A 26,022-nucleotide genomic window follows, 5' to 3' on the forward strand; every position below is an offset into this window, starting at 1 on the left:
TATGCTTTATCTTTAACTTTCTCCCATAAGGAATTAATTGCAATGGTCCTAATACAGAATAAGATAGTCAATATGACAAAAAGAAAAGAATCTTTTTAGTTTCCCCATCTTTTTTGATGGTAGCAAAGGAGGTAGGTAACACAAGAAAGTATATATATAAATATATATATATATATATATATATATATATATATATATATATATATATACATTTACTATACTCAATGAAATGATCTCAATATAATGACTCTGGTTGAAAATACTTCTTATTCTATGTTGGTATTATATAACTGTTTTATGATATCATCTATACTTTTCAGGCTGCTAAAAATATGTAGTTAACATACAGTAATATCCTAATTGTGTACAGTTCTATCTATCATAATTAATAGGTTAAAAACCTAGCTCATATTGTCTCAAAATTCAGATACCTTCCAAAATTAGTAAGATTACTTTAAAAATCAAAATATTTGCTATAAAATACATAAATGCATATATACAAAATATATATTTGATTATCAAAACAAAAAAGTGAATAATTAAAAGCTAGAGGTCAAAGCATAAACAATACAGAAAATATATACTTGAAAATTGAACGAGAAGAAAACTCAGAGGGGTAAGGGGTTATAAAAGATCACTAATCAAAAGAAATGATCCTTTTTCATTTTCCATGACTATTATCAGGATCATGGGTTGTCTTCTTTCAAGGAAATGTTGTTCTTGTTCCATCAGTCCTACTCTCTCTGTGACCTTGTGGATTATACTATCCATGGAGTTTTCTTGGCAAAGATACTAGAGCGGTTTCCTTCTCCAGGAGACTAAGGCAAAGAGAAGTTAAAAATCTTGACCAGGAGCACAAACAGAGCACTTTCCACTGAGATATCTAGCTGCCTCAAAATATCAAAGTGAGTAATGTAGTATCTATCTTTTCTGTACTTTTCTGGAGAAAGGGAAAAAAGAGAAATAGGAATACTTGAAAATTTTTATCTTTCAAGTTTTTATATATGTGTAATTTAATCAGGCATATTCAGGTTGGTATGGAAGTGATACAGTGGATAGAAAGTTGGCTCAAAGCCAGACAACCTGGATGGAAGTCCTACATCTTAAACACATACTGGCTCCTACATAAAGACCTTGATCTCTCAGAGTTCAAGGCAATTCTTTTAAGGCAATAAGTTGCAAAGAAGTATAAAGGAAGTTTCCTGGGAATTTCCAAAACCAAAGAAATCACAATGATATCAAACCCTAACCCTACCTCAAAGACATCTGTTTATACTAGATAGGATACTATCATTATTCTTTTCCAAAGGGTAGTTGGGGGACAATTTTTTAAAAAGAAGAGATGAGTAGAGGTTAAATCCACAAGTCAAATACTTATTGCTTTTGCAGTTAACAATGTTATCCACTTAATTCATTTGAGAAGTGGTTAAAAGTACAAATAAACCAATAATCATCCACATTCAAAAGAAACAGCTAATTTTTCATGTAGCCAGATATTAAAACTGGTATTTCAAATTTAACAATTTGTTAATTAACAAAGCTAACGATTTTAAGATTTTATCATTCTCAGCACCTAACAGCAAAATCTAACATGGCACATAACAGATATTTAATACAATACTCATTGACTCTTCAGGAAAAGAAAACAACATAAAAAATGCCATTTTGAACGAAAGATTAAAAGACAAGTCAAAATTTATACATGAATATTTTAGAATCAGACCCATTAAAAAATTCTGGGGGTGGCTAGGTGGCGTAGTGGATAGAGCACCAGCCCTGGAGTTGGGAGTACCTGAGTTCAAATCCGGCCTCAAACACTTAATAATTACCTAGCTATGTGGCCTTGGGCAAGTCACTTAACCCCACTTGCCTTGCAAAAAAAACCCCCTAAAAATAAATAAATAAATGAATAAATAAAAAATCTGAAGTTGTATCTTTTCAACAATAATTTTCCAAGACATCTTCTCTTGATTTACTTTGCTTTCACTCCTGAAATCAGTTAATTTACAAAGGCAAATCAAAAAACCATAACATTAAGTTAATTTTAACACTTACCAGAAAAGGGATTTTTGCCAATGGTTAAAACATTTGGCAAAGACATCATAATCAACTGCTGCAAAGTCTCCTGTAAAAAAAAAAAAGATAACCAGGATCTTAAATTCAGATATATATATATATAAATAAAACTTTGAATTTCAAATCACAATTGAGCTTTACTTTAGTCAATAAAGCATCAGTACTCACAAAATAATATAACCCAAGTTGAAATGTTCTATAAGTTTGTTAATATTAAATAATTTTAAATTTATAAGGTTAAATTTCTTCAATGAGAGGATATGTGATTGTAGTTTTTCTTTTTTCTAAAAAAATGCTAAAATTAGATTTTAAGGTTAATACAAATTAGCAAAATTCCCTTTGAAGGAATTATCTATTTCTATTGCTGCTCTTGTTTTTAGATCACATTTATCTACAAATTCTTCCTTAGTAAAAAAAGTTAAAAAAAACACCCAGCAAAATCAATACATCAGCCTCTTTTACAGTACATGCAATACACAGAACTGTATATTCCAGAAAAGGATCTCTTATTTAAAAGTATTATTTAACTTCATTTCAACAATTTTCACAAAATCAAAATAAGACTAATGCTTACAACCTGATACTATTTAATATTATACTGAAGTAACAAATATGATATTGCTTATTAATTTAGAAAAATTTAAAAACTTTAAAAGACCACATTCTCTACTGCTATTAAAGTAAGATTTCCATGATCACTTACCAATAGTTCCAATCTTTAATCTATAATTTTACAGAGTAAGAGGAGGCAATTTCCAGAATAAAAGATTAAATAGTCAATTTATTAGAAGGCCTCTCATTAAATATATACAAAGAATAACTATCAATAACTACCCCCAAAATGCTAAAACTATGTCACCTGTTTTTAAAAACCAGTACTGAATTTGCATATTAAAGACATTAAATAAATGAATTCCTAATATCTAAAAGAAATTTTATAATGAAATAATCACAGCTAAACATTTCTATAGATAACCTTAGATGAACCTTGCCTTTGTAAATTCACATATCTTCCTGACTTTTATGAGGAAAACTACAAGCTGCCCCTGTACTTTCTTCAGAGGAAAAAACAAAACAAATGGATGAAAAGGACAATGTTTTGTCTAACAAGCTCCCCAATGGAAAAAAATAAATAAAAAAACAAAATACACTTTTCCCCCTGAAGCAGTCAAATTTACAAAGACCCTGAATTTGAGGGAAGTATCATCTAAAAAGAGGTTTAAAACTTTTTTATGACAAATTATTTTTTAGAGATCAAAATCATGACTACAATAAAACATCAACTTAAATTTCCAAGTCTGTGTTGTCTGGATATTGCAAGTGATTAGTTTAAATTCTATGTGAAAAAGAATTAGGCAATAAGTCTGTCACCTGAGTCCATTACTCCTACAGAAGGAAAAAGGACATGATAAACCAATTCATGCTAAAATGTTAAAAGATGGAGATGTAATTAAGTTATACAGCTTGTGCTGTATTTTATTATATTATTTTATTATATAATTGGGAGCTATTCAAATACCACATATTCCTAATAATTATAATCCCCAAAATTATCATGTGATATTCAATAAACTGTGATATTCAATAAACCATCGATATTTACACAGCCATTTATTATGGATGCCATTTCATGACAGGATAATAAATTTTACATGACTCTAAATCATGGTGATTTTTTATTACTTAGTAATATTCATTCATTCATGTTTCACAAACCTTTAATAAGTACATATTATACACTCAGTAGTTGAGATAAAAAAAAATTCTGTCCTGTCCTTATATTCTGTTGAGGGAAAATATATAGACAAAAAAATACACAATATATACAAAATAATTTCACCAGTAGAGAACACTACCAACCAGGGAGCAAGGTTATGTCAAAATAGGCTTGACTGAGCGAAATTCTAGTTGAACCTTGAAGGAAAATATGAGTTCAGAGATGTTAAGGTGAGGAGAAAGTTCATTCCACATATAGTGGCAAGCCTGGGCAAAGGAATGAAGACAAGTGTTTGGAGAAGAATAGAAATTAAGATGATGAGGTCAGTTTTAGACATGTTTAAGTTTAAGCTGTTTAAAGGGCATAATCGACAGAGAAATTAGGGTCAGATAAGTAGGTAGAGATTGTTTCATTTCTTTGAACATTTTTTTCTAACCACATAATAGGCATTTAATATTTGATTATCAAAGGAAAAGTTTGGAAGTGGAAACAAGGATCAAGTAGTATACCTATTCCTCCCACTGATCAACTATTTTAGGGGAAGTCAGGTCTTTCTGAAAGCAAGACAGAAAAACAATGTGAGAAGAATTCTAAAAATAAGGAAATTTGTTAACAATAGAAATGGGATCAAATGGAAGGGCATGATAGGCAAAAGACTAGGAAGTGGTAGGACTGAGGGATAAGAAGATCAATGAAATAAAGTTAGGATTTGGGGAAGGTAATTTCCACCTAGAAATCTCAAAACTCAAAATCAGAGTTGAAGGGAGGAAAAAATGGAAATTTATTAGTCATAGGATTGGGAAAGTAATAGCATTTGACTGAAGTTCTGTCCCTTATGAGCTATGTGGCCTTTAGGATGGTGATATTTAGTTCCCTCTCAAGCACTATAGAAAAGATCAGGATGAACAGAAATCTATGGATCACTAGGGAAAGGGTCCCTAAGGGGCCTGACTGAACTCATAGCTGGCTTAAGTTCCTTTGTTGCACGTCAGGTTAATAAACAATCAGGAGACTCCATGCTTGCAGAATGTTAATTTGCTACCTGGGCCTGGTGACAACAACACTAGGGTTGAGTTGGCTTAAGTTACTTTTAGTGTTAGGAAGAGTCATAGAGGTGAAGTCTGTTGTCTCAAGGTCTCTAACTCAAAGTTCTGGTGTCTGGGCATTTGACAGTTATGGAGGTCAGAAATCTTTTTCTCTCATGATCCATAAAGCAGGAAAGAATACATAATGCCTCTCCAAATAGCAGCAGATTGAGGTTTTCCAAGCTAGTTCCTAAAGACTGAGGTAAGGAAGGGTTAAAGAACAAATGAAGCCAACTATCTGGGTCTAGTTCAAGCTCAACAGCATCATCATAGCACACAGGCCCTGCAGTTTATCTGGGCAAAGGAGGCTACTGGATCAAGCTCTGTACAAATGCCAAGACAGGAATCTCATCTTCCTAGGTTCAAGAATAGACAAAAAGGGAAGAGGTACAGAGAAATGATCATTAGTCTGAGTGGATGTCCATACCTTCCTGTTCACTTGTACTTGATGGTGATGATGTAAATATTGCTCAGCCATTCTAGGATAGGATAATAAGGTAAAAGGTTCACATCAGGGAAAAAGTGCTACAAATGTTTTCCCTCGGTTGGATGAAAGTGGAATACCCACCTTCGTCTATCAAACAAAGACAGTTTTGCTCCATATTCTGTTTCACTAGTAATCCAGTGCTAGAATACTGATTGTTGCAAGGGTCTTTCAATAGTAATAAGGGATAGGAGGCCTGGGGAGGGAAGGAAATACATTCTCATTCGCCAACTCAATTTGCCCTAGATTTGGACTTGAGGATTGAAGTTTTCATGAAGCAGTTTTACTCTCTTGCCTGTGAAATGCTATGAATTTGCATGTCATCATAATAATAGTTAATAATTTTACAATTCATCACAAAAATAGTATCCTTCACAGCAACTCTAATAAACAGGAAAATAATTATTAACTTCCATTTTACAAATGGTCTTTTTTTAAAAGTTTAGATATATTAATGGATATGTCCTTGCTTTGATCTCACCTTATTTTTTTGTTTTAAATAATATTTTAGGGGCAGCTAGGTGGTACAGTGGATAGAGTACCAGCCCTCGATTCAGGAGTACCTAAGTTCAAATCTGGCCTCAGACCTTTAATAATTGCCTAGCTGTTTGACCTTGGGCAAATCACTTAACCCCATTGCCTTAAATAAAAATTTTTAAAAATTATATTTTATTGAGTTTTTTCATTATGTTCAATTCTGAAAATATCCCTTTTTTGCATCAGTTACACAGCAAATCTTCCCCTTTAATAAAGCCAACAACAGCCAAAAAGAACAAAGAAAAGCAAGCCAAGACATCAGACAGAATGTGGCCATATTTCAACACCCAAAGCTTCCCACCTGTTCAAAAGAAGTAAAATATATAATCTTTTCCTGTACCAAACTTGATTTTTAAATTATACACAATTTCATTTTTTTCTTCTTTTTACTTCTATTTTTATAGTCATGTATGTATGTTTTCCTGGTTATATTTACTTCACTCTGATACAGATGGGAGTTCTGAGACTTTATGGATTTCTCTCCATTTTTCAAATTTGTCATTTCTTATAATATGTTAATACTCCCTTACACTTGTGTATTAAAAATTGTTTAACTATTCCTCAATCAATAGGTATCATTGTTTCCAAATGTTTGCTACCAAAGTGCTACAGTGAATATTTGGTAGGGACAGAGTCTTTCTACATCCTAAGTGCTTTTCTCACTAAGTAACTTCAGCAGGTCACATCATCAAATGCCTATTAGATATTTTCAACTAGCTATTCCATAGACATTTCAAACTTAATATGCCCAATGCAGACTTCAATGATTTTCCCAAATAATCCATACTTTTTCCAAACACTGGTTTCTGTCACACTTCTAATTTTCCAGAATGAAAATTATCCATACTATACTCACAAGAGTGTTAAAAATGAACATTTAGGGGCAGCTAGTTAGTACAAAGGACAAGGCACCAGCCCTGCAGTCAGGAGGACCTGAGTTCAAATATGGCTTCAGACACTTAATAATTACCTAGCTGTGTGACCTTGGGCAAGTCACTTAACCCCATTGCTTTGCAAAACCAAAAAAAAATTAATAAACATTTAGGATCTAATTCTTTTTTTTTTTTTGGTTAGGCTTCTGCAAGGCAATGGGGTTAAGTGACTTGCCCAAGGCCACACAGCTATGTAATTATTAAGTGTCTGAGGCCGGATTTGAACTCAGGTCCTCCTTGACTCCAGGGCTGGTGCTCTATCCAATGTTCCACCTAGCAGCCCCAGATCTATTTCTTTATTCAAGGTATATAATAGCTATAAATAATTCAAGTTCTGAACCCCCCCCCAAATTAGCTTAAGTGTTCCAAACAAGAATATCAAGACAAATCTTAAATGCAATTCATTCATCTTCAAAAAAATTATGAGTACTAAGAGATTCTGTATAATATCCTTTTGATCTGAACACTTTCCAGTGGGGGCTAAATAAAAGTTCTATTTTTCCATTTTCTAATGTATTCACTTAATCACCTCAGAATTACTGAAAAGCACTGTGGGTCTATCATTCATTAAAACTAGTTAATGAAAAGTGAAACAGAAATACAATTCTTAAAAGCTTTTTTTTACAATATTGACTCATAAAGATACTATGCACTTCAACATTGCATTATTGCCACTTCCTTGGAAAGTAATCACAAACTGAAATGAAAATATAAAAAAGTGGTGACCCCATTAAATTTTAGTATTATATTGGAAAATTTACCTTTTGCTTTATTTTCAATTACTAATTATGAATTTTTAATATCACAAGTACTAATGTTGAATAACAAGAGCTAAAGGTATACAAAGAAAAGATTAAAAATGAAGTACTATAGGTCCTGTGCCTACCTTCAATACTAAAATACACTTCAGTAAGGTAGCCAACAAAGTCCATAAGTTCAAAAGTAAATACTACTATATGAATTACATATGACCACACAAAATATTTTTCACACACACAAAAAAATCAGATTTAAACAATTCAAAAACTATCAATTGTTTATGGTTAGGTGAAGCTAATATAATAAAAATAACAATTCTACTCAAATTAAATTACTTAGTGCCATACCAATCAAGCTATTTTATAGAGCTAGAAAAAACAGTGACAAAATTCATCTGAAGCAACCAAAAGAAAATCAAGGAAATAATTGGAAAAAAAAATGCAAAGGAAAGTGGTCTATCTGTACCAGATCTAAACTATATTGTAAAGCAGTAGTCATCAAAACTGCTTGTAGTAATCTATTGTTTGACAAATCCAAAGATATTAGCTTCAATACAAACCACTGAGAAATTAGAAAATAATATGGCAAAAACTAAGCATAGACCCATATCTCACACCCTATACCAAAATAAGGTCAAAATGAGTATAGAATTTAGACATAAGGGCAAAACCATAGGCCAATTAAGAGAACAAGAAATAAATACTCTGTCAGATCTATGGTGAGGAGAGACATTTATGACCAAACAAGAAATACAGAACATTATAAATTGCAAAGTGAACGATTTTGATTATACTAAATGAAGTTTTTGTACAAATAAAACCATTGCAGTCCAGAGTAGAAGGAATACAGAAGGTTGAACAATTTTAACAATGTTTCTGATAAAGGATTTATTTCTAAAATATATAGAGAACTGAATCAAATACATAAGATATATCATTTCCCAAATGATAAACGATCAAAGGATATTAATAGGCAGTTTTCAGATAAAGAAATTAAAGCTATTTATAGTCAAATGAAAAGATGTTCTGAATCATTATTAAGAAATGCAAATTAGGGGCCACTAGGTGGCACAACGGATAGAGCACCGGCCCTGCAGTCAGGAGTACCTGAGTTCAAATTTGGCCTCAGACACTTAATAATTACTTAGCTGTGTGGCCTTGGGCAGGCCACTTTAACCCCATTGTCTTGCAAAAAACAAAATTTAAAAAAAAATGTAAATTAAAATAACTGAGGTACCACCTCACACCTATCAGATTGGCTAAGATGACAAAAAAAGGAAAATGATTAATGTAGGGGAGATGAAGGAAAACTGTGACATCAATGCAACTGTTGGTGTTGTGAACTGATTCAGCCATTCTAGAGAACAATCTAAGAACTATGCCCAGAGGGCAATAAAACTATTCATTCCCTTTGCTCCAACAATACCAATACTAGATGTATATCCCAAAGAAATCATAAAATACCAAAAAAGTCTCATGTTCAAAAATATTTATAGCATCTTTTTGAAGAGGCAAAAGAATTGAAAATTGAGGGGATTCCCATCAATTGAGGAATGGCTGAATAAGTTATGGAGTACGAATGTTATAGAGAACTATTTTTCTGTAAGAAATCATGAGCAGGCCAATTTCAGAAAAACCTGGAAAGACTTACATGAACTGATGTTGAGTGAAGTGAGCAGAACCAAGCGAACATTATACATATTATCCCAACAACACTGTGAGCTGATCAACTATGATGGATGAAGCTCCTCTCAGCAATTCAGAGATCAGGGACAATTCTGAGACCTGCTATGGACAATGTCATGAACACCCAGAGAAAAAACTATGGAATGTGAATACAAAGCAAAGCATACTAAGTTTTAAAATTTCTCTGTTTTTCCTTGCTTTCTCATAGTTTTTCTTTCCCCTTAGTTCTAATTCCTCTTTCACAACAGGACTAATATGGAAATATGCTTAACACAATTGAACATGTACAACTTTTACCACATTGTTCACCACCATGGGGATGGAGAAAAAAAGGGAAGGTGATAGAAATATAATAGAATTCATAAACTTGCAAATGGATGAATGTTGAAAATCTCTGCATGTAATTTGAAAAACAGAAAAAAAAAGTCTAATATACAGCAGGGCAGCTGGGGGTGCAGTAGATAAGAGTACTGGACCTGGAGTGAGGAAGACCTGAGTTCAAATTCAGCCACAGACACTTATTAATTGTATGACCCTGGACAAGTCATTTAACCCTGTTTGCCTCAATCCTCTCATCCCCAAAGTGAGCTAGAGAAGAAAATGGTTTGCCACTTCAATATCACTACCAAGGGGTCATGGAACATCCAAATGGGGTCATGGAACATCAGACATGACTTTAACAATTTAATACCATCACAATTTAGAATTTATACTGAGTCTGAGATGAAACTAGATGGGCAATGATAAGCCCCCAGCCTATCACCCTCTCTCTGATCAACCCTTTCCAAACACATACACATCCATCAGTCAACAAGTATTTAGGGCAGCTAGGTGGCACAGTAGATAGAGCACCGACCCTGGAGTCAGGAGTGCCTGAGTTCAAATCTGGCCTCAGACACTTAATAATTACCTAGCTGTGGTAAGCCACTTAACCCCACTGCCTTGCAAAAAAAAAAAAAAAAAAAAAACCAATTATTTATCACTTATTGACAGATCCGGAACACTGCTGAACTCTGGGTACATTCAATACAAAGAATGGCAAAAATAGTCCCCATCTTCAAGTTTATATATCTATTTCCCCAGGCCTGGCCAGGTTCTTTGCCTGCACTCCTCCTGAATAGTAAACAACCAAGAGTAGCGGGAATATATAAAGATCACCAAAAGGAGGTTAGATTGAATAACATAAGAAGATAATCCAGTCATTTTGTTTTTCTTAGGGTTTTTTGCAAGGCAATCAGGGTTAAGTGGCTTGCCCAAGGCCACATAGCTAGGTGATTATTAAGTGTCTGAGACCAGATTTGAACCCAGGCACTCCTGACTCCAGGGTCAGTGCTTTATCCACTGCACCACCTAGCTGCCCCATAATCCAGTCATTTTTAACAAAAATTAAGCAAGTTGGGTTAGGAGTCAAAAAAAAAAATCCTTCCTCTAAAGAAGCTTAAATTCTACTAAGGAATACAACATGTAAATACTAGCTGAACCAAAGATGAAGAGAAATCTAGGAAAATCCAAAAGGTCTTCCTATTGGAGGTAGCACCTGAGTGGAGCCTTGAAAGGAAAGCCAGAAGGGCAATTTAGAACTTGCTGGACTGGGTGTAAAGACACCAAGGTAGGAAATGGAATGCAAATTTAGCTGGAATGTTTCTGTGATCAAGTCATTCCTCTAGAAAAGAGAACTTCTGAAAAAGAAAAGAGTTTGAAAGACAAGCCTGAAGATAAGTATACCAACACAGATTCCATGTCATGGGACCAATAATAATGCTAAATGCTACTGAACAATAGTTCCTACCTTAAAATCTAATTAAGCTAAAACAAATAAAATTATATTGAATGATAAATAGAATGCTGGAATTGCAAATAGGAAGACAATTAAATGTATGACTTGAGACATTGCATAACTTCCCCTTTTTAGTTTCCTATTCTATAAAAAGAAAATTGCAGAACCTACTTTGCAAGGTAAATGTGTAGCTCAAATGACATTAACATAAGTAATAAATCTGAAAAATCTTAAAATACTACATAAATACTAGTTATAAATGGCATTAAACAAGGATAATTAAATCACTATTTTACAACATAAAAAAATGAAGAAATTAAGTGAATAATGTGAAAAAAGAGACTATTCTGATTAAAGCACCCAAAACATAAAATGATATATATATAGTATTTGTAATGTTAATTACATAAGGATTTGGATTCTGGTTTCTATTAATTCTAACAGTACTATAAAATTTTGCTTGTTATAATAGATGCTAATATGACAAATGTGAAAATCTATCAAATAAGCTAAACCAAAGAACTGTGCTTTTTTTTTTAATATTAGTGACCTCATATCATTCAGACTCCCTAATGAATATTTATATTTCCTAATTATAAACAATTTCTTCTTCATGAGACCAGCTATTTTTTACAGCTGAATGAGGAACTTAAATTCTCAACAGGCACATCTGATGAGGACTATTATTATTTTAATTATGTAAAAGCAGATGTGTCCAAGGCATACATTTTTCTTTTTTATATGACTTAAGATTTCATCAATCTTTCCACACCAAACACAAGTTTTCACTGGGCTGTTAATACTACCCAAAATTCTCTTTTTAGGTAAAAAATAATCAATTAAATATATCTCTAGACAAAACCTAGAGTTGGCTTCACCAAAAGATAGACAAGAACAAAAATATACTATTCAAAAATCATACGGCCTCAATAAATTTACTAACTCTAATCTTACAAATATTCAAAAGTTACTTTTACTAAACAAATAACTATCTGAAAGCAATCTCAATAAAATACTACATACACAAAAAACCCCCAGTTCAATGAAAACTTAGTGATAAAACACCACACTGGAAAGACTTGTGTGTAAGTGATAATTTTTTTTCAACTTTTAACAAAAAGAAAAGAAAAACAAGCATTTTAAAAAACAGAATCATTTTTCAAATAAAATTGGATTTCTACTCCAAAAGCAAATATACATTTTCATATTTTTAAGAAAAAATTTAGGGGCAGCTAGGTGGTGCAGTGGATAGAGCACTAGCCCTGAAGTTAGGAGTGCCTGAGTTCAAATCCTGACTCAGACATTTAATAATTTCCTAGCTGTGTGACATGGGCAAGTCACCTAACCCCATTGTCTTAAAGGAAAAAAAAAAAGAAACTTGTTTGGTCTTGCACACAGTCTTCCATTTGAACCACCGTTGGTTTAACTCCAAATCTTGTACTTTTTTTTTCCTGTAACAACCTAAGACTGTAAAGATGAAAAATGAATCTTGATTAATTTGTATGTAGCCATATGATATGTTTATAGGAAGTTATGGTGTATATATTAAGAATGGGACTAAGACATGGAGAAATGATTAGATTAAGATATGGAGGATGATTGGATTAAGAATAATTGTCTCATGGTGGGTACAGAGGTCTAGCCAGAATTTTGTTCTTTTTTCTGTTTTAATGGTGAGGGATGATTGATTTCAGGTTTTTTACTTAATGTATTTTAATTAAAAAAAAAAATCCTCGCAGCATTTCCTTTCCCCCTTTAAAAAAACTGAAAATTTTTTTACATTATGATGATGATGTTTTTCCTTTGTTCTCAAAGATCACCATGACATCAGGGAGGTGATGCCATGACAAGCACATGAATTGGATTTGAGTGTAGGTGTACTGTACTGAGTCAATAATCTCAATTTCTCCTCTGGAGTCAACTGGGTCCAGTAGCCAAATATAAATCAGGATGACTTTGGAGGGCCCTGGATGTGAGGCAGTTAAGTTTAAGCACAAGGTTGGATGGCTACTAAGTGTCATGTGTCTGAGGTCAGATTGGAACTCAAGGCCTCCTGACTCCAGGGCTATTGATGTAGCCACCGTACCACTAAGCTGCCCCTAATTTACATAATTTGTTTTTGACATAATATATGATGTTTTTCTTTTCTTTTTTCTTTTGGTTTTTGCAAGGCAGTGGATAGGTGGAACAGTGGATAAAGCACCGGCCCTGGAGTCAGGAGTACCTGGGTTCAAATTTGGTCTCAGACACTTAATAATTACCTAGCTGTGTGGCCTTGGGCAAGCCACTTAACCCCATTGCCCTGCAAAAACCTAACAAAAAAAAAAATTAACTAGGCTACATTCCTAGTATAAATTCCACCTAGTCAGAGTGTATGATCTTTGCAATATACTGCTGTAATCTTCTTGCTAGTTATTTAAAATTTTTACATCAATATTCATTTGAGAAAATGGTCTATAATTTTCTACCATATTATGCAAAAAAGAATTTGATTGGATTTCTTTTATTTTTCCAAACAGTTTTTATAGTATTGGAATTAATTGTTCCTTACATGTTTAAAAGGATTCACTTGTGAATCCATCTGGTGCAGGGAATTTTTTTCTTAGAGAGTTCATTTGCGGCTTAATTAAATTTCTTTTCTTAGCATTGCTTAAAATATTTTATTTCCTATTCTGTTAAAATCTGGGCATTTTATATTTCTGTGAATATGAATTCATTTTACTTAAATTGTCAGTACTTTTTTTTTTAATTATTTTTTATTTATTTAGGGCAATGGGGTAAAGAGTGACTTGCCCACAGTCACACAACTAAGCAATTATTCAGTGTTTGAGGCCAGATTTAAACTCAGGTCCTCCTGACTCCAGGCTGGTGGCTCTATCCACTGTGCCACCTAGCTGCCCCTAAACTGTCAATTCTATCAGCTTATGATTGGTTCAAATAATTCCTCATAGCTTTAATTTCATCTTTAATTGGTGTATATTCACTCTTTTGGGAGACTAGTCATTTTTTGTTTTTTTTAATCAGATAAATCAATGGTTTGTTGATATTTTTATAAAACCAATTTTATGAGTTCAAAAATTTTCTAAAGTTCAGAATTTGGTATATTATATATATAATATATGATGACATAATACATATAATCTGGTATACAATTGTTTTTAAAATATTCTTTTTCCAGTGTAACTATCAGGCACAATTTTGGGGTATCTACTGCAATGGGAGAAAGAACTGAAAAACCAAAGACTATTAGCTTTAATATAAAAAAAATTATCTTATTATGTAATTTTGCTATCTCTTATACTTTATGTTTCTTCCTTAAGGATATATTTTCTCTCTCATCACATTCAACTTAGATCAATGTATAACATGGAAACAATGTAAAGACTAACATACTGCCTTCTGTGGAGGGGGGGAGGCAAGATTAGGGGAAAAATTGTAAAATTCAAAATAATATCTTTCTAAAAAATAAATAATAAAATTGTATTTTTTCTAGTTTTTTTAGTTGCATGTTCAATTTATTTATCAGTTCTTGGTCAATTTTACTGATGCAAACAATCAGGAGATATACATTTTTCCTCCTAAGATTTGGCTAAATTCAACAAATTGTGATATATTGTGTTATTGTCATCATTCTTTTTAAAGAAATTATTTCTAGGATTTGTTTTTTGATCCACTCATTTTTAGGATTAGATAATTTAGTTTCCAATTCAATTTTAATCTATTCTTCTATGAGTCTTTATTGAATATAATTTTTATTGCATTATGTCCTGAAAAGGATGCATTTATTTTTCTGGTTTTAATGCTCATATAGCCAATTTCTATAAAGTTATCATGTATAGCTGAGGAAAAAGGTATATTCCTTTCTATTCCCATTCAATTTTCTCCAGAATTTCTATCAGATATAACTTTTCTAAGATTCTAGCTTCTAAATTTCTTTGTTTACTTTATCATTAGAAGTTGAGGTCTCTCATTAGTATAGCTTCCCTCAGAAGCCCTGCTTCATTTTTTCATACTGTTCTGTTTTTTATAACTCACTCCCATTCTTCTGAATATCATTTTATAAACTTTGTTCAATATTCTCAAGTGACAAGTGGATAAAAAAATGATGAAAATGTTGGTTCAAGAAACTCAGAAAATTACACAACAACTCTAAAATCGTGAACTTAGTAGGGACACACACACACACACACACACACACACACAGAATTCTGTCAAGTTACTAAGTACTTGATTCAGTTATCATGTATTAATGGAAAATATTTCATCAAAGCGACTTTGGTCAAGTTCTGCTATGATGTAATTTATTTCAAAAAGTAAAAGAACAATCTAGGAAAATAATTATGGGTACTTACATATTTGGTATTATAGCTAAGGTCTATTATATATTATTTAATTACAATTAAAAGTGTTTTAAAAGATTTAATATTTTAATGTCTATCTTCTGTATCAAATATAAAACCATTTCCTTCTTTGATAAAAGGGTGTGTGTGTGTGTGTGTGTGTGGTGTATGTGGGTAGAGAAAGAGAGAATGAGAGAACGGAAACTCATTTATCTGTTAAGAATTTGGGGGGCGGCTAGGTGGCACAGTAGATAAAGCACCGGCCCTGGAGTCAGGAGTACCTGGGTTCAAATCCGGTCTCAGATACTTAATAATTACCTAGCTGTGTGGCCTTGGGCAAGCCACTTAACCCCATTTGCCTTGCAAAAACCTAAAAAAAAAAGAATTTGGATGCTATGTCATTTGGTGCATATGTTTAGTATTGATATTATTTCACTATACTGCCTTTTGGCAAAATGTAGTTTCTCTGCTTATCTTTCACCATAGGTCTATTTTTGCCTTTGCTTTGTCTAAGACCATGCTTGCTATCCAGGCTCTTTATTGTTTTAAATCAGCTGAGGCATAACAGATTTTGCTCCAGTATCATGTTTTTACTCTGTGTATATCTGTTTTAAATGTGTTTCTTGTAAACAACATATTGTCAGATCCTGGTTTTTAATCCACTTTGCTATCTATTTCCACTTTATGGGTGAGTTTATTCTATTCACATTCACAGTTGTGATTATTATTTCTGACCATCAAACTACTACTTTACCCTTTTCTCTTTTTACCCTTCTCAAGTCTGTTTTGCTTCTAAACACTAGAGCTTCCTCAATGTGCGTGCCCTCTGTTCTTCCCTCCCACCCTTCACTATTTTCTCTCCTTCCCCTCCTATTTCTCTTTAGGGTAAGAAAGATTTCTATACCCAACTGAGTATGTTAGTCCCTTATAATTACTCCAAATGAGAAATAAATGCCTCCCACTCACTCCTTGTTTTTCTTTTATTTAAGCTAATTTTCCTCACTCTTTCTCTCCTTTCCTCCTTCTAGTGCATCCTTCTATTTTATTTTAATCCTCCCATAAAAATTAATTCATACCTTTGTCTTCTAACTATGTATACTCCTTCTATAACTGCTCTAAAAATGATAAAATTCTTAGGATTTACAAATATCATCTTCTCAAGGAGGTATGTAAATGTTTTAACTTTATTTAGTTCCTTATGATCTCTTTTATCTTTACTTTTTTTATATTTCTCATGAGTCTTGTATTTTTAAGTCACATTTTCTATTCAGCCTTGTCTTTTCATCAGGAATGCTTTAAAGTCTATTATTAGAGTAAATAATCATTTTTCTGAAGGATTATACTCAGTTTTGCTAGGCAGGTTATTTTTGGTGGTAATCCTAGCTCTTATGCCCTCCAGGATATCATTACAAGACCTCCAACCCTTTAACATAGAAGGTACTAAATTAAAACAAACTTATTTCTCAAATATTTAGAGAAATGAATCAAATTTATAAGATTACAAACCATTCCTCAACTGATAAATGGTCAAAGAATAGGATCACAGTTTTCAGATGAAGAAATCAAAGCTATCTATGGGTATTTGAAGAAGTGCTGCTCTAAATCGCTTTTGTTTAGAAAATTGCAAATTAAAACCACTTTGAGATACTATCTTATGCTGATATGACAAAAAAAAGTGATAAGTGTTACAGGGGATGTGGGAAAACTGGGACATTAATGCACTGAGGATGAAGTTGTGAACTGTTCCAACCATTCTGGAGAGAAACTTGGAACTATGCCTAAAAGGTCTATAAAAATGTGCATACAACTATTAGAGATCATAAAAAAAAGAAAAAGGATCTAAATGTGCAAAAATATTTAAAGCAGCTCTTTTTGTGGTGACAAAGAACTGGAAATCGAGGGGAGGCCCATCAATTGGGGAATGGCTGAACAAGTTTTGGTATATGAATGTAATCATAAGAAATGATGAATAAGGCTGATTTCAGGGAAAAAACCTAGAAACATGAACTAATGCTGAGTGAAGTGAGCCGAACCAGAAGAACATTGTACACAGTAATAACAATACTGTGCAATGATAACTATGACAGACTTAGCTCTTCCCAGCAATATACAATTCCAAAAGACTTGTGATAGAAAAGCCAGAGAAAAAACTATGGAATATGAATTTTTTTTTCCCTTTCTCATGGTTTTTCCTTTTGCTCCCAATTCTTTCTCCTACAACATGACTAATGTGAAAAATGTGTTTAACATGATTATATATGCATCAGGCTGCTTGCTGTTCTGAGAAGATGACAGGGAGGGAACTCCTATAGTTCTATAATATTTTAATTGCTTCTTTCTGATTACTTGGAAGTATTTTCTCCTTGACCTGTGAACTCTGGAATTTGGTTATAATATTCCTGAGTTTTCATTTTAGAATCTCTTTCAGGAGGAGGTAGATTTTTTTCAGTTTTCTATTTTATTTTCTGGATCCAAGATATTGGGGACAATATTCCTTTATAATTTCTTGAAATATGATATTGAGGTGCTTTCTTTGATCATGACTTTCAGATAATCCAATAATTTTTAAATGATTTCTTCTCCATCTATTTTTCAGGTCAACTTTTTCTGATGAGATAGTTCACATTTCTTTCCATTTCATTCTTCTGATTTTGTTTTATTGGTAATTGATGTCTCCTATTATCACTAGTTTCTACTTGTTCAATTCTAATTTTTAAGGAAATATTTTCTTCAATGAGCTTTTGTACCCTTTTTCTATTTGGTCAATTCTAATTTTTAAGGAGTATTTTCCTTCAGTGAATGTTTGTCCTTTTTCTTTTTGGTCACTTCTGCTGTTTAAGGTAGTTTTTTTCTTCAGTTCAATTTTGTGTCTCTTTTTATTATTTGGCCAATTCTGTTATAAGGTGTTATTTTCTTCAGTTTTTTTGTGTGGGTCTCTTTTACCCAGTTAACTTTTTTCATTATTTTTTCATATCACTCTCATTTTTTCCCCTATTTTTCCTCTCTTTAAAATCTTTTGTGAACTCAAAAAGGAATTCTTTTGGGGCTTATATTCAATTTATATTTTTCTTTGAAGCTTTGCTCGAATCTATTTTGACTGTATTGCCTTCTGGAATTATGTTTTGATCTTCCCTATCATCTGTTATGGTCAGGTTCACTGGCTGTTTCTCATTTTTCCAAACCTGATTCTTGTCTTTTAAACCTTACATTAAAGTTGGACCCTGCTCCCAGGGTGGAGGGGCCTTTCTTGCTATTTTCAGAACTGGCTATGGGAGTCTGTAGGTTTTCAGTGCTTCTAAGGTGGTATCATCCACAGAGGGGTATGGTCACTGGTCTTTGGGCCTGTGCTCTGGTCTTTACCCAGAAAGGGACCTTGTTTTCCTGTATCCACCACTGCAAGTACTCCTTCTTCTTGCCCTGGAACTTTGACCAGGTTTGTTTTCCTACAGCAGGCGTGGGGAATCTTTTTTTCTACCAACAGCAATTTGAATATTTATAACATCATACCCGGGCTATATTTGGTTCAACATCTAATTAATTCATCCCTAAAAAGCTCCCTAATTAATTAAATTTTGACTTGCCACTAATTATTTTCCTAATTATTTCTACTTTACAATCTATAAATTCTGCCATTTGTTGCTTGTTAAGTTTTCTCAAGGTTCTTGTTTCTCAGTTGAACCACTGAGGAACACTGCCTTCCTGGAATTCCACAATGTTTTCTGACTCATCAGGTAAAGATATTATCTTCCTTCTGTTTTAGTATCTTCCCCCTGATTGTTCTGTTCATGCCCTAGGCTTTTAATTGAGTTTTCTTTCTCCTAAGATCATTAGTAGTAAGTAATGACTTTCTGATCCTTCCTTTTATTGACACTCTTACCTCCCACATACTGGACCTCAAAATTTCCTAAGCCTCCTCTCACACTAAACAATTCATATTTCCCGGGCCTCAAATGCTCCAAGAGGCTTCTAAAAGGATAGAACCAGAGCAAGCTAAATGCCTGTCCCCTTCCTTCCAGGCCTGATGTAGTCCCATTTACTTACACTGGTCTCCTGATTTCTTCTGCTCCTTTATTTCTCCAGCTGCCCCATGACTAAATATTCCATCCTTCTACCTTCCCTTTCTTCACAAGTGGGGAAGCAGAGAGGAGTTCTGTCACATTGTAGTCACAGAACAGTGGGGTAAGGACCCCACTGACCCAGTCCTTGGGGAAGAGGAGGAGTGTCAGGGAGAAATCCTGAGTGAGCTACTACTATTAACTCATAAGCCTCTCTCTGTGTGTCTGTCATGCTTTTTGATGTCTCAGTCTATGGGGATAACTGTAATTGCTTTTCCTCTAATGTATAATTCCTTTTTGGAGGGAAGTTTTCCAGTGTTAAGATTGAAAAAATGCCTGGTGCTCCACATCTTCTTGATCACATTACCCAGAAGTCATCTAGATCATTACAATGCCTTTTAATTGGTTTCTTATTTTCCTGCCTTGCTCCCCTGTTACAGTTTCCACATAGCTGCCAAAAAAATTTCCTAAAAAAGTAAACACCATTCTCTATATAATAAACTCCAGTGGTTCCCCTATGACTGTAACATCAAATATTATTTCACCTTTTCTCATTCTTTTTAATGCCTATTTTTATAATATACATAATAACCAAAATGGAAGTACAAGTAAATAATCATAAGTAAATATGTGCAAATGTGTTGCTAATTTTCTTTTAATAGTTATGGGTAGTAAGTCAAGAAAACTTGAAAACCAATGTTTTAAATAACCACAAAATCAATATTTCCACCACTTTTCTCTGCTTTCAAACGGTCTCTTGGCTATGATAAAAAGAAAAGGGAAAACATCAAAGATAATAACCATTATAAATAAGTCTTCAGCTTATATTCCAAAGTTAAGCTACTATTCAAACACAGTCTCAGATTTTTAAAAATCATTTAACGGAAACTTTGGTTGAAAAATCCAGAGAAACATCAAGTGATCCTCTTAGGAATACCTAAAAGTATTGCAAAGAAATCAATTACATTATTTTCAAGTATGTTTCCAAAAAATGCATCAACATGGAAATTGCCATCCACATCTAGAAGTATGAATGCAGAAAAATGCACACTATTTTCACTTTTTAAAAATTGTTTCATTTTTTTCTGATAAATTTTTTCCTCTTTTGTTCTGATTCTTCTTTTACAATATGACTAATATGAAATTATGTTAACACAATTGTACATGTGAAACCTATATCACATTACTCATTGCCATGGGAAGGGAGAAGGGAAAGGAGGGAGTGGAAAAAATGTGGAACTCGAAAATTTACAAAAAGATGAATTTACAAATTTACAAAATTTACAAAAAGAGGGGTGGCTAGGTGGAGCAGTGGATAGAGTACCGGCACTGGAATCAGGAGTACCTGAGTTCAAACCCGGCCTCAGACACTTAATAAATTACCCAGCTGTGTGGCCTTGGGCAAGCCACTTAACCCCATTGCCTAGCAAAAGCCTTAAAAAAAAAAAAAAAGAATGTTGAAAGCTATCTTGTATGTAATTGGAAAAAATAAAATAATATTTACTTTTTTAAAAAGCATCACATTAAAATAGACTGGTTATTTACTTTTTTAAAAAGCATCACATTAAAATAGACTGTGAAATACCATTTGAATAAATGCAAGTAGAACATTTAATAATTCTAAGTAGAGAAAGGGGAAGGATTATGGATTCGCCCTGTGACTTCACTGATATAGAGAACTCAAGCAAGGGATTACCAATGCAGGTCTGCTCTTTCTCTCAATTTCAGTTTTAAACAGAAAACTGCCCATGTTCACAAAGCCAGGACATGTGGAGAGGTAGGATTTAAAAACAGACCTTCCTGGATTCAAGACAAGCTCTATCTATATAGCTGTACCTCAAATGACAACAATAACAACAGCAAAAGAAACAACAAAATATTGAACATATTTGAAAAGCAAAATGAGTAATTTAGAGTATTTTATTTTCTTAAGTATTTCAAGCATATCTCCTTATATTTATCAGTCAATAAAGCAAATTTTCATAGAATTCAATTAAATAAATATGTATTGTCTTCCATGTTCCAGGTGCTATTTGTATATTTCTTTGACAAATTATACAAGAATTCCTAAACTATGTTTTATTATATCATTACTATGATAACATAAAATTGATAGTACATGTCATTATCAATACGAAATGGATAATATTTAAAGTTAAGCTTATGACATAATTTGAACATATTTAAATTCATCTATTAAAATTAATAGTTTTTAAATAGCCAAAAACAGTTGCTTACCTGATAATAAGATTTGATTTGTCTCACCAAAATGGATAAATTTTGAATTCTAAGTGAGGCATCATTGTTGACTTTTTTATTTACTCGCTGACTTTCCAATTTAGGATTACTGTTAAGAAACAAACAAAAACTTTAAGTTTAAAAATAATGAAAGATTAATAATGTTTGCATATTTTTATAAAGAGGAAAGTTATATCATCATTAATACCATTTTAATATATTTTAAATATGAACTGTTGTCAAATCTTCATTAGCTCTATAAATACAAAAAGAAATAAAAGTAAAAAAAATCCATAAATCACTTGTCTTTGAAATACATTTAAAATTTTTCTTGAACTGTATCTCATATTCCCCAAATAAAAATTTCTGTTGTCTGTAATCCAAATTGAAGGATTTCCAAAAGGGAAGGAAATAAGCATTTATTAAGTACTAGGCATCATACTAAACTCTTCAAAAAAAATTCTCATTTAATCCCCACAACAATCCTGAGAGGCAGGTGCTACTATTATCCATATTTTACACATGAGGAAATTGAGGCAGACTGAGGTTTAGTGATTTGCCCAGGATCACATACCTAAGTGAGTATCTGAAGTCACACTTGAACTCAGATCTTCCGATTCCAGGACCAGCTCTCTACAACTATGCCACCCAGCTGCCCCTAAGGATGAGGTCTCATCCTTCACCTCCACTGAGTTCAAAAATATAAATTGCCCAGATCAACAGAAGAGAAAATAAAATACTTAAATAACCCCATTTCAGAAAAGAAATTGAACAGGCTATCAATGAATTCCTTAAAATCTCCAAGATTTACAAGTGAATTCTACCAGACACATAAAAAAAATTAATTCTAATTCTATATGAACTACTTGAGAAAATAGGCAAAGGAAAATTGTGGTATATGTATGTCATCGAACACTATTGTTCTATTAGAAACCAGGAGGGAAGGAAATTCAGGGAAGCCTGGAGGAATTTGCATGAAATGATGCTGAGTGAGATGAGCAGAACCAGAAAACACTGTACACCCTAACAGCTACATGGAGGTGATGATCAACCTTGATAGACTTGCTCATTCCATCAGTGTAACAATCAGGGATAATTTGAGGCTCTCTGCAATGGGGAATACCATCTGTATACAGATAAAGAACTGTGGAGTTTGAACAAAGACCAAGGACTATTATCTTAAATTTAGAAGGGAAAAAACCTGATATCTTATTGTCTGATCTTGCTATCTCTTATACTTTATGTTTCTTCCTTAAGGATGTGATTTCTCTCTCATCACACTCAATTTGGATCAATGTATATCATGGAAACAATGTAAAGACTGACAAATTGCCTTCTATGGGGGGTGGGGGGAGGGAAGTAAGATTAGGGGGAAAAATTGTAAAACTCAAATAAAATCTTTAATCTAGAAAAAAGAAAAAAAAAGAAAAAAGAAAATAGGCTAAGGAGTTCTGCAAAATTCCTTTTATGAATATGGTGCTGATATTTAAACCAGACAAAGTCAAAACAAAGAAAAAATTATAGATCAATTTCTCTAATAAATATTGATAGAAAATTTTAAATAAACATTAGCAAAGAAATTATAGCAAATTATCACTAGGATAAGACACTATGATCAGACAGGCTTTATACCAGGAATGCAGGATTAGTTCAGTAGTAGGAAAGCTATCAGCACAACTGACATAACAAAACTAACTGAAATCATGAGTATTTAGACTTGAAAAAGGTTTTGACAAAAATACAGCACCCATTTCTATTAAAAACACTAGAAAGGGGCAGTAGGTGGTGCAGTGAATAGAGCACCAGCTCTGAAATTTGTAGAACACCTGAGTTCAAATCTAGTCTGAGACACTTGATATTTACTGGCTATATGATCTTGGGCAAGTCACTTTAACCCCACTGCCCCACAAAAACCAAAAAAATAAAAACACTAGATAACATAAGAATGAATGGAGTTTCCCCTAAAATGATAAGCAGTATGTGTATATTCGTGTGTATGTGTATAAATATATATATACATACATAAAACATATGTGTGTGTGTATATATATATGTACACACAAACACACACATATATATATTTCCATTAGTAAGCATTATATGTAATGGGGTTTAAGTTAGAAGCATTCCTATTCAGATAAGGGATGAAACAAGGATGCCCATTATCACCACTATTATTCAATATTGCAGTAGAAATGTTAGCTTTACCAAGTAGAGAAGGAAAAAGAAATTGCACAAAACTCTGTGCAAATGATAGGATGGTATACTTAAGAGAATCCTAGAAAAATCAATTAAAAAACCACTTGAAACAATTTACAACTTCAAAATTATATAAAAACAATTACAAAACACTTTTCACAAAAATAAAATTAGATCTAAATATTGGAAAAATGTCAATTGCTCATGACAATTGAGCTTGCAAGATATTAGCTAATAAAATAAAAATGACAACTCTACTCAAATTAAATTACTTATTCAATGCCATACCAATCAAACTACAAAAAATTAACAAAAATGATATGGAGAAACAAAAGATCAAGAATATCAAAGAAATTAATAAAAAAATTACAAAGGAAAATGGTATAGCCGTACAAGATCTAAAATTATATTATAAAGCAGCAGTCATCAAAACTTTTCCTGGCTAAGAAATAGAGTGGTGGATTGATGGAATAGATGAAATAAAAAAAGAAACAGAAGTAAATGATTATGGTAATTCACTAAATGACAAAAAGTGCGGGGAAAACTAGAAAAGAGTAAGGTAGAAACTAGATACAGACCAACAATTATTTCACACCCAAGTTACAAAGATAAGGTTAAAATGGGTACAGGATTTAGACGTAAAAGGTGATATCATAAGCCAGTTAGGAGGCTGAATTTGAACTTAGGTCCTCCTGACTCTAAGGCATCATGCACTATCCACTGCTCCACCTAGTTGCCCAGTAAACAATTTTTACAGCTAGTGCTTCTGATAAAGGACTCAATTCTAAAATATATAGAGAACTGAATCAAATTTATAAAAATGCAACTCATTTGCCAATCAATAAATGGTAAAAAGATATGAACAGGCAAGTTTCAGATGAAGAAATTAAGGAAAAAAGTTATCTATAGTCATATGAAAGAATAGTCTAAATCATTATTAGAGAAATATAAATTAAAATATCTGTGAGGTACCATCTCACACCTATCAGATTGTCTAATATGATAAATAAGGAAAAATGATCAATGTTGGAGGGGATATGGGAAAACTGGGATACTAATAATGCATTCTGGAGAGCAATTTGGAATTATGCCTACCCCTTTGATCCAGCAATACCACCTAGATCATAAAAAAGGGGAAAAGACCCACATGCACAAAAATATTTATAGCAGTTCTTTATGTAGAAATTTCCAAAGAATTGAAAATTGAGGGGATGTCCATCAATCGGGGAATGGCTGGACAAACTGAGGCACATGGTCTGGGATGGAGTACTACTTACAAGTGAATTCTACCAAATACTGCAATAAATCATAAATGAGCGGACTTCAGAAAAGCCTGGAAAGGCTTGTATGAACAATGCTGAGTGTAAGTGAGCAGAACCAGAAGTATATTGTACACACAAACAGCAACACTGTGTGATGATCAATTATAGTGGTTTTGGTTCTTCTCAGCAGTACAATAATCAAAGACAATTCTTTTTTTTTTAAGGTTTTTTTCAAGGCAAATGGGGTTAAGTGGCTTGCCCAAGGCCACAGAGCTAGGTAATTATTAAGTGTCTGAGACCAGATTTGAACCCAGGTACTCCTGACTCCAGGGCTGGTGCTTTATCCACTACGCCACCTAGCTGCCCCAAATCAAAGACAATTCTAAAGGACTTCTGTTGGAAAATATCATTCATATCCAGAGAAGAAACTGTGCAGTCTGAATGCAAACTGCATACTATTTCCAACTTTTAAAATTTTTTTTATGCTCTATGTTTTTCCTCTTTTGGTTCGCTTCTTCTTTTACAATATGACTAATGTGGAAATATGTTTAACATGGTTACACATATATGGCCTATATCAGATTACTTGCTGTCAACAGGAAGAGGGAAGGAGAAAAATGTGGAACTCAAAATGTTACAAAAAAATAAATGTTGAGAACTCTAATGTAATTGGAAAAATAAATTAAAATAAAAAATAATAATTCAGGATAAAGTAACAAAATTAAAATAGCCATAAAACTTTTTTAAAAAACCCTTTCCTTTTGTATTATTCAATAATATCCAACACTGTGATCCTAACTGGAGTTTTCTTGGCAAAAATATTAGAGTGGTTTGTCATTTCCTTCTCCTGCTCATTATACAGATGAAGAAATAAGG

General features: G+C 32.8%; 1 protein-coding gene across 2 annotated transcripts in view; it reads right to left on the bottom strand.

The window, feature by feature from the left end:
- Positions 1-26,022, bottom strand: part of CCDC88A (coiled-coil domain containing 88A) — a 187,420-nt gene that overhangs the window by 134,124 nt on the left and 27,274 nt on the right. For both annotated transcript variants that reach the window (XM_074206428.1, XM_074206419.1), the window contains exons 3-4: positions 21,686-21,794; positions 2,056-2,125 (exon numbers count right to left, since the gene is read on the bottom strand). In XM_074206428.1, coding sequence (XP_074062529.1) covers positions 2,056-2,125; positions 21,686-21,794 — 179 coding nt within the window. The remainder of the gene's footprint in view (positions 1-2,055; positions 2,126-21,685; positions 21,795-26,022) is intronic.

This window comes from Macrotis lagotis, chromosome 1, assembly GCF_037893015.1.
Source record: "Macrotis lagotis isolate mMagLag1 chromosome 1, bilby.v1.9.chrom.fasta, whole genome shotgun sequence".
NCBI classification, from domain to species: domain Eukaryota; kingdom Metazoa; phylum Chordata; class Mammalia; order Peramelemorphia; family Peramelidae; genus Macrotis; species Macrotis lagotis.